Genomic DNA, 10,695 nt, shown 5'->3' on the forward strand with positions numbered 1-10,695 from the left:
CACTTCATAGCATTAATGTTGTCTAGATGCTGTGTCACTTCATAGTATGGATGTTGTCTAGATTCTGTGTCATTTCATAGCATGAGTGTTGTCTAGATTCTGTGTCACATCATAGTATGGATGTTGTCTAGATTCTGTATCACTTCATAGCATGGATGTTGTCTAGATTCTGTGTCACTTCATAATATGGATGTTGTCTAGATTCTGTGTCACTTCACAGTATGGATGTTGTCTAGATTCAGTGTGAGTTCATAGTATGGATGTTGTCTAGATTCTGTGTCACTTCATAGCATGGATGTTGTCTAGATTCTATGTCACATCATAGTATGGATGTTGTCTAGATTCTGTGTCACCAGATAGCATGGATGTTGTCTAGATTCTGTGTCACTTCATGATATGGATTTTGTCTAGATTCTGTGTCACTTCATAGTATGGATGTTATCTAGATTCTGTGTTACTTCATAGCATGGATGTTGTCTAGATTCTGTGTCACTTCATGATATGGATGTTGTCTAGATTCTGTGTCACTTCATAGTATAGATGTTGTCTATATTCTGTCATTTTATTGTGTAGTTGTTCTCAAGATTCAACTCTTGAGTATTCTGTAATTGAACGTTCCAGAAATCAGTGTTGCAAAACCTTATTAGATATGGTAGAAAATATTTCACCAAGAATACTGAAGCTTGAATATTCCGATAGTTCTTTATATCCTAAAAGTAAAAGAAAAGCTAGTGGTAGATATACTGAATATATTTTGGAAACAGACCGAAGCCACTCTCCACCCATACATACAAATAAAAATTTATCCAAATAAACAAGGACAGTTATAATGCACCCCACTTTTTAGATAAGGGGCAGAGCAAATCCATGTTCCACATTTAACCTACTTGTCTGAAGGCTAATGCCTTCTTGTGAGAGGTATGAAAGTTATCCACGCGAAAAGTCATTCATTAGAGTTTTATATTTTCGTCAAAACGAGGACATGGTCTCATAGCAGTATGTGTAAAAAGAAAGATTTTCCATTTGTAAAGTAATAACTGATTCTAAGATCATACTTCACAAACACTTCCCCAGTTTCTTGTTAAAACTACGTGTATTCGTCTTAAGATAATTCATTCATAACTCTTCATTTGCACACTACCTGGCAAACAGAAGTTACCCACCTAGAAACTGTATTATCAATCTTTTTACAAATATTGAACTGACGTTAAACACCTTTCTCAAATTATTAACGAATGTTGGAAGAAACAAACCTGTAACATTAGCTATGAAAACCCAGTGTTTATGTTAACCACCTCTGATATCTAACACTATTCAGATGAAACTCAAGTTTGCATTGTCTAGTTCAGTGCACTAACTTGAGGCATAAAGCGAAGGTAGAATTTCCTCTTCACATCACTGACCACATTATGCTGACAGTGGAAATATACAGTTGTTTGCCCACACTCATGAGATGTTGATGTTGTTTCGTAAAACATAAAATAAACATTGTTATAGAAACATTACCTTTTATTCATGAAACGCATAACAGAAACAATATACATATATGTATATAACACTGGTAGTACGTATATATCATAACGCCTCTTTTACACAATTTAAAATATCGATATGTCTATTCGTACAATGTAAAAACATTTAGTACAAGTTTGTGCACTTATTTGTAATTTCTAAACGAAGAGTATTTGCCAATCCTCGAAATGCGAAAATTCCGTCTTTAGGCAGTCACACGTAACTAAGAGAATTAATCCAGGTATGCCCTTCCCTTTACGTGGCCAGCATCCTCGATAAGCTGTTAATTAGTTTGGATGTGACATTAGACTCGGAATGTTCTGATAAACCTTGGAATTAAATATACTTCTAAGAAAAGCTAATTCTATCTAGAATTCACATGGTATTAGAAATACTTGTGTTTGGTACTTCTCCATTGCACAATATAATTGCCGACAAAAAGTGAAGATATTAACTATGTTTTGATAAAGTGACCATACGCTGTATTATTTCTTGATTATCAATTTTTAATACATTGAGTGTTTTCTTCATTCACACGTTTTACTTCTGGTCAATTCAAGTTTATTTACACGTTGCTTAACAAATCCAAAACCTTCTTTTTGTTGTAGTTTTAATCAGCTTACTCGTTGGACAAGTGTACTTTGGAATACCACAAACTTGGTTATATAGTTTCAATTGTGAGTGCCGTTTGTAAGTATTCGTTTATTGTAGAGTTTAATTTCGACACGTTTTTTTTCCGGTAAAACGTAAGTTTCAACTTCTTTAAAATGGAAAGATTATTTCCAAAATGATCACGGTGGTGGAGAGAAAGGGATTGTTACTGGAGTGCAGTCTTGATCAAAATATCTTATATGTGTTCAGAGGTTAACTATCATGGATTAGAAGGTTCCACCATCCAAGCATTTTTAATCTGGTCACTAGATCAGAGAAACAAACTACAGCTTGAGTAGCTGCTCACCAAGCATTCTCTCCAAGCTTCACCTCCAGCATATGGGGGAAATCGGCACCTGCTAGTTTCCACAGAAATATAAAACTTGGCTATCTTGAGACTGAGTAGTACTTCCAGTTTGTCACCAAACAGAATTGCAGATCGTTATTGCTGGTAGTGTCATCTGTGATTAGAGAGTTAGACATTACATTGAACTACTTCACTGTAGGTTGGACATTGTGCATATCATAGTAATAATTAGCGTACTTGACACCAGAGATCGTAAAGAAGCTCAAAGTCGAACAGAGCAGCCAAATAACGTGCATGTTATCACGACAAATTGCATTACTGATTAGGAGTGAAAGCTGCATGATTGCTTGAATGGTTGAATTTCCAGAAATAAACAAAAGAGCGGCTCTTCATTCACTAGTCAACCAAAGAAATGCAGGCAAGCCTCTGCTTACACTAACGCAGTCTAGACGACGTGAAAATAACCAGATCAACTCACTAATCCTTAGCGTGAAGACCATGGAGACAATGGAATATTTTTAAAGCATTTCAATTAGTAATTTCCTTCAATTTCTGAACCGAGGGACAGATGTTTTAACACTTGATGCTATTGGGCAGTGGTTGGGGCTTAGTTGTACCAAACGTTCGACCTGTTAGAGAAAATCGTCTGCTGAGTGAAATTCAAAATCATGAGCCACATATGAACTTGACCGTTGGTGCAGATAACTTGCAATAACTGCATAGGAATGCTAACTCTGAATCATTAGGATATCCCCATAGACAAGTTTATTATAAGCTTTCTAAGTGAGATATGCAACTCCACATAGGTGCCAGGAATTTTGTCGTTCACAGAAATATTTTTGTAGTAACATAATTGGGGAAAGGAGAAAGCCAACAGTTATAGATACAGTTGCTTAACTTTGGCCATAACTTTTCAACGCTCAGCCTCGACCACAGCATCATGGCTAGGTAACAATGTTACGTTAGGCAATAGTGATTAGTCAGAATAACAGGCTTTGTTAACGAGTGTCACCACTGCAGCAGCAGGAAGGTCAAGACAGATGTCACTGAATTAGAAGAATAGAGCTTCTGAGTCAATGGCAGGCTGCTTGGACATTGGAGAAGAAACTGCCAATATACTGTAGTTCAGTAGGAGAGACAGGTTTCTTTCAAGTCAACTGACAATCAACAGCAGGATTGCCGTGAACAAATAATGGCTGCCACTGTTCCAGTTACTTTACCTAGTGGAGCCTGTGCTTTTTATGGCTAGTGTCCTTAGTGGACAGAGCAGCTTGATTTGTCTAAATGTGTGGTGACCAGCTTATCTTGGTTTGAATGTAGCTTGATACATGCCCATAAACATACAAGGATGGGTGGGAAGTTATGTTTTTGTTAGACACTGGTGCTTCCAGAAATCTATTGAACTTTACAGTGTATGAAGCAGCATGAGTGGGCTGCAACTGTTCCAGTTAACAGAGATAAGGTAAGAAACAACTCCATTTTGTTACCATACTGTGTCTCACAGTAAGAAAATTGTTGTCTCTGGGCTTGGTTTTGAGTACTGGTGTCTTAGGAACGAGCCTAGTGCAGAAGTTATCAACCAGCATGGCATGTTGTATGGGATAGCTGTAACTCTGTGGTAAAATAATTAAATGCTAGCCTGTCAGAACCCGGAAGTATGGACTTACAAAAGTACATTTAAACAAGTAATCAAAGTACCTTCAAAGGTATAACAGATGTTTTTTGAAATTTGTAAAACTCAAACTATTCTTACCATCATCGGCTGTGATAGTAGAACCAATACAATGTTTGCTGTCCAAAATCCAAACTGTAATTGCCCAGACAGTTATTTTAAATGCTAGCTATATGCCAGTGCTGGTTTGTAATCGTGAATAGATGGTCGAAAGTTGTGCAGACAGTCTGAATACAGAACATAGGTAGAAATTCAGTATACTACTGATATAACTTGCTGATATGTTTGTAGAACGAGATGATCGTCTGGGCATAACAGCAATTCTTTATCAGCACAAAGACACCAGTAATGCATATCCAAAAGAACAGCTGCTGCACAGGCTTTCTGGGAGTATCAGAAATGTTTTCAGTACTGAAATAAAACAGATGTTAACCTCTAGTACTGATTGTGAAGAGGTGGACACCAAAAACTTCAGAGGAATGATTGTTAATGGGCATCAATATGTTATTTTTCATGCATAAAGGTGTATCTAAATTATGTGTCTGTTAGCTCAACATATTAGATCTGACATCCAGCTACTGGCAAATATAAATGGATGATTAAAAAGAGATTTAAGACTGCTTTTGATACTCGAGACTTGTGAATTTCTTGTCATGCCATTCAGCCTGATGGCGCCCACACTGCGAGGCTTGCAATGAAAGAGATACTTCATATGTGTGTATGATATTTTGTTATTTAACTATGTGTTTCAGTAGATAAAAAAGGGAGATTTTAATTAAAACCAAAAATGTATACTTGTGCATAAAATTGCATTTTTTATCACTTAGTATGCAAGGATGGACTGTCTACTGATCTACAAATATTGTAGAGTATCCAAATTATCTATATCACTGTCTACTATTACTAAAGCTGATTAGCATTTTAGATGTACTGAAGACCTACCAAGCATTTCATTCCAAACGTTTGATTTAGTTGGGGCTTCAGTTTTGGCTTATCCTTGTGGAGATTGTCCATTTATCTTATATACATATGCCAATCAGAGCAGGATTGTCACAGATGCAGAACAATGTAATCGTGTGTTCGGTATGTTTTAATACTTCCTGAATACTGGTACTCCATGACAAAGAAAAACTACTTGCAACTGTGGCACTTATAGCGCACTACTTCCGGAAGTTGTATAGTAAGATGTTCACTATTCAAGTGAACCATGATTTACTGAAATGGCTGATAAACTTAAAATTTCATAGACAACATCAACTGGAGCACCATCACGAGAGCCCAGACAGATAATCCTCCTAGACATTGTGCAGCTGTGAAAGCCATTCAGTAGCAGTGAAGATGGACCATACAGAAAGTGATGATTTATGTCACAGATGGATTTTCTGAACAAATGACACATTAGGATCTCTGGGAAAAGTAACTAAAGCACCCTGATTTAGCCTGGGTGCTATTTTGCTGTGCAGCAGATTAAATATGATCTATAGCCTATACATATTAGGTAATTATGTAGCAGTTATAAAAACCTGATGATGTGCTGCACTGTTGTTATGAAACATGGCATCTTACCTATAATATGGGTAGTGGTCTCATGTTCGCTGATATAACTTAAACTTTGCGTAATTCAATACACTACTTTGCGCAATACACTACAGCCTATTCGCAAAAATGTTTTTTGGGCTGAATTTATAATAATACATTGAGAGACACTGTGTACTGTTCAGAAGAGAAGGTGTGAAAGCTGTAAAATAGCCCTAGATATAGCTGTTTCTTTTAACAGAAGACTGATAATGATAACCAATATTTATTGGTCATTATCAGTTACTAAACCAAGTAGGATGACGTTTATGAATTAGTTAACACTGCAGTGCAAACTGTTGCTGATTATTTGACTCAGTAATAAGTGAAATATAATTCAAAGCACTTGGAAAAGTCCATATGGATCAACATGTAAATTTCAAAAGTCAATTGTTTGCAGACTTGTGCTGAGTGTTATGTATGCTCAAGATACACGCTTCACCGTATCATTCACGGCCTGATGATTTTTCTGAATGTGTTTTACAGACTTCAAAGTTTGTATTCCTGAAAACTGTCTGTGATGAACATCTACCTTATAGGACAACAAAGCAACAGCTTGCTCGTTGTTTCAAACTTATTGATGCTTGAATGCGAAATATACTTCTAATGGATGTGACTTATAGTCCACCTCTCAGTACAAATGTTCCACACAACCCACATGAATATGTGGAGTGGTTAATTAAACAGAAACAGTATGACAAAATAGTAAATAAATGAAAGCTTGAGCCTGGAAACTAGACATGGTTTTGGTATGTACTGTAACAGGTATGGAGACAACTCTGTTTTTGGCTGGATTGGTCTTCACCTCCTTCGACAACATTACTGTAGATTACAACACGAAAATACACTGAACACATTGGCAAGGTTTAGCTCTGTTTCTTCCATCTCGATAGGTTCAATTAACATTTCTTCATTACACTTAAAGTCATTTACTTTAGCTTCAATAATAAATTGACTTCTTGCTGGTACTTCAGTTAATTAACTAACCTTACAGGTACTCTTTCTTTCAAACACTCCTGTTGGGATGCTCTGTTGCTTATGTTAGGCATAAGTGTGGAGTCATCTGAGGGGTTTGAATTACTATTTTAAAGCTTTATTTGCTAGCTTACTCTGCATTATCTTACTATCACTCAAATTATTCTTATGACTACCGTCGTCACTTCTGCTGGATTTAAAGTTTTTCTGTGTGTTCTTATTCCCTGGCTTTCCTTTAGGACTTCTGATGCACTGGCTGGGCTTAAAACCAGAGGTAGAAAGGATTGATGCGTCATAGATTAACGAATGAACTGTATTATATTATCTCACTTAGACGGTGGTGAGTAACATACCACAAGTGCTGCTACTCTGGCTGTTTACAATGAGTCATAAACTACCTTACAAAACTCCAACTGTCTGGAGATTGGCTGCAGTGATTACATTGAGAAGGCCAAAAGGGCATAAAATATCTAACAGATAGTCTATCAGTTCAAAATTAGGGAACGAGGGTAGATTTACGTGGTGAGTTTTAGAGCTGGCCACCTACGATCCAATAGGTTAAAGCAGATAGTCTTTTGATTAGCAGCCCAGACGGCTATGATATCACCATCTGAAAAACCTTAGTGATCCTCATTGCTTGAGCTAGTAAGTGAAATTTCACAGAGAAATATTCAGAGAATATTTTGTGTTTGCTAGTCGATCATAATAGTTAGCATGGTTGACGATATTTGGTACAGTATCTAGCACACTGATAGGCGGAATCGATGGCAATGGTTGTATGTCTAATAATAAGGACTGGAATTCGTATTTACATAAAGAACATCTCGCATCGTGTATTGGAAACTATTGAGAATATGGTACTATGATGTTAATAAAAACATCCTTTAGTCCCTGTTGAAATGAAATAGCTAAACCCTCATGTTGCTAGGTGACAATGTAAAAAACAAAAACATCCATAAGTGTTTGCGTACATTGCTGAATAATGCTAACTCTTACAAAACAACTGAACAATATGGCCAAGCGTAACATGAAAGGAAGTGATAGGCTTGGTTAAATATGTTTTATATTCGTATTAACATTAATAGCAAAACTTATCATAAATGTCTGCGAAATCTTTACGCAAATCATAAAAGGTTTGAAAACTTCGTTTTTCTACTTGATGAACCCCTTGTAATTAGCCATATGTAAGGTTGTTGATATACAAAATAGAGAATAGTAAAAATATTAGTCTCGGAGCGATTCAAACATCTGCAGCGTCAAACTTCATCAGCAATTCTAAGAACTTATGAATGAAAACAAAGTAGAGTATGTTATAATATGTCAACCGCACTACATCTGACATTTCCATTACCTACGAGGCCTTTTGTTCAGAACCAGAGCTCATCAGGTCGACAGGGACATGATAAACATGGAAGTGGTCCAGATGCTATTTGTGTTCTTTATTTCATCATTCATTCATTGATATTTTTATCACGTCAAATAACATACTGTATGTCGTCTTTTCCAAAATAAATAAATGGAAAAAATTCATAAAATTACGCAAATGACCGTGCATAAATAAAAACATTATCAGTTCGAGCTTATCTGTACGTATACTGTATAATGGTTTATCAACAATATATGAAGTATGATTATTTTTCATTTGATCATTTTATTTGTTTGTTTTAGTCATTGATTTCATTATGTTTCATCCTATACACCGCCTATTTGTTTTATGTCGTATTACTTCTCATTTACCGAAAACTCGGGGTTCTAGTGATTGGCAGTTGATAGGTGTAGGAATCCCCTTCATTCTGAAAGAGAAAGTATTTTCATGAAATCAAGAAATGTATTCTGATTTTATTTGGGTCATGGTGGTCCCAAAAGATTCAACAAGAGTATCCCAAGATTTGGCGGTTTGGGTGCTGTTGAATTGCTGTCTTCCCTCTAGTCTATCAGTTCAAAATTAGGGAACGACCATGTGCAGAATTTTCTTGTGTAACTTTGCGCGAAATTCTGAAGCAACAAACAAACAGAATGATCTCAGTGAATAAAAGAGTTTGTCGATGTATTTATGGTGTAAACACTTCAGATGTAATGATGTCAAATGACCACAAGCTCCTCGTGCTGATTGTCGGCTCAAAAAACTGTTTCGTAGCTCATAAAAACAATTTACTTTAAATGAAACGTCAACAGAAATGCGTCGAATTATACGATATTAATATTTTACAGAATACAGTTATAAAGAGCTACAAATCCACGATATTAATATTTTACAGAATACAGTTCTAAAGAGCTACAAATCCACGATATTAATATTTTACAGAACACAGTTCTAAAGAGCTACAAATCCACGATATTAATATTTTACAGAACACAGTTCTAAAGAGCTACAAATCCACGATATTAATATTTTACAGAACACAGTTCTAAAGAGCTACAAATCCACGATATTAATATTTTACAGAACACAGTTCTAAAGAGCTACAAATCCCTCTTCTGTAATCGTAGTAAGTCCTCGTTGATCTGAAAATGTCGGTGTTAAATTTTACAAAGCTACACAATGAGCTATCTGCGGTCTGTCCACTAAGGGGAATCGATCCCCTGACTTTAGCGTTGTAAGTCCTCAAACTTGCTACTTACCCACCGGTATACCACTATGTAATTGCTGCAATATGTTTCTCTTTACTTCATTTAAGCGTTAGAGACATTGCACCTTTTGAAGTGCAAATGAAAACTAAATAAACAAATCAAATAACAATCTCCATGGTTTTTATGTCAACCTTAAACTGTAACTATAGTCTAGAACGTGGTTGTCTTTCTGGAACAATGAATTTTTTTTAAAGACGTCTGTCGAACCTTTTTCATGTTTTTCTTCCTTTCTTGTGGGGTTAAATAACTTTACTTGTTATATTAAATCTGGTAGAATAGAACATCTTATCTGAGATAGTTTAGAGTACTGACGTCACAGAGTAAAATACCACAACTGGGCTTATCAAGGATCTTGTGCTTATGGATATCAGTTGTCTAATGTGCATTCCGGTAGGGGAATTTTACTAACTAGTTTGAATAGTTTTTAGAAAATTACAATTATTACTCATACCACCATACAGGTAAATCGGGTTTTCCAACACTGTATTATCTCATACCCACCTTTCATAAAGTGGGAAGATAACCGGTACTCAGAAATACATTTACAAGAAAAACAAAGAACAAACAGAGAGAGAGTAGTTGCTGACAAGAAGACTGTGTTAATCGAGTGTTATCTCTCAACAGCTGTTTGCTATTGTTTTGCTGAATACCCAGTTGTCTGTGTTACAGCTACACGGAAAGGTGCATTTTTCTCCTACGAAAGTTGAGAGTTCAGTGCTTGTAATTTAATCTGATGTTTTGTTTTTCATTTTAAGCGGTTTCTCAGCACCTTAAGATCAATACAGAGCTGAACTTGTATGGAGTATCAGACTTCCATCTTCCAGATATATTATAGTACTAACAGTGCATTATTAAAACCATATTTTGTCAGGTGTAATATTACATCTGTCTTAGCTATATAATATAACTTACCATTATTAAATCTTATTTTATTTTATGTACACATATGAATGTCTATCTATATGTATGCGTGGGTAGGCATAAATAATTATTTTATATATTGTTTTTTTTCTTTAGAATACAAAACTATTACAGAAGTTTGAATGTAAGCCTACAGTATATGTGAATGTGTTTCGCTTGTAACATTACACAAGTCGTTTTACACTGTGGAAAGGGGATTTTTGTAGAGCAAAAGCTACTGTGTTAGCACCGTTATATAGATAAAAAATATGATGTTAATCCTGTTTCATAAGGAGTTAAATGTTATTACAGTACTGGTAACATAATCAAGAACACCATCCGTCAAAGTAAACATAGCTAAATATGATGTTAAGCCTGTGTCATAAGGAGTTAAATGTTATTACAGTACTGGTAACATAATCAGGAACACCATCCGTCAAAGTAAACATAACTAAATATGATGTTAATCCTC

At 35.6% G+C, this 10,695-nt stretch overlaps 1 protein-coding gene across 1 annotated transcript in view; it reads left to right on the forward strand.

Annotated features, from left to right (window-relative positions):
- Window positions 1-573: 573 nt before the first annotated feature.
- LOC106471092 (apoptosis-stimulating of p53 protein 1-like) overlaps window positions 574-10,695 on the forward strand; it is a gene marked incomplete at its 5' end in the record, with an annotated part of 84,610 nt that continues 74,488 nt past the window's right edge. Inside the window, 2 exons of the mRNA XM_013931679.2 lie at window positions 574-716; window positions 4,434-4,627. Coding sequence (XP_013787133.1) covers window positions 574-716; window positions 4,434-4,627 — 337 coding nt within the window. The remainder of the gene's footprint in view (window positions 717-4,433; window positions 4,628-10,695) is intronic.

Source organism: Limulus polyphemus, unplaced genomic scaffold (assembly GCF_000517525.1).
Source record: "Limulus polyphemus unplaced genomic scaffold, Limulus_polyphemus-2.1.2 Scaffold4404, whole genome shotgun sequence".
NCBI lineage: Eukaryota > Metazoa > Arthropoda > Merostomata > Xiphosura > Limulidae > Limulus > Limulus polyphemus.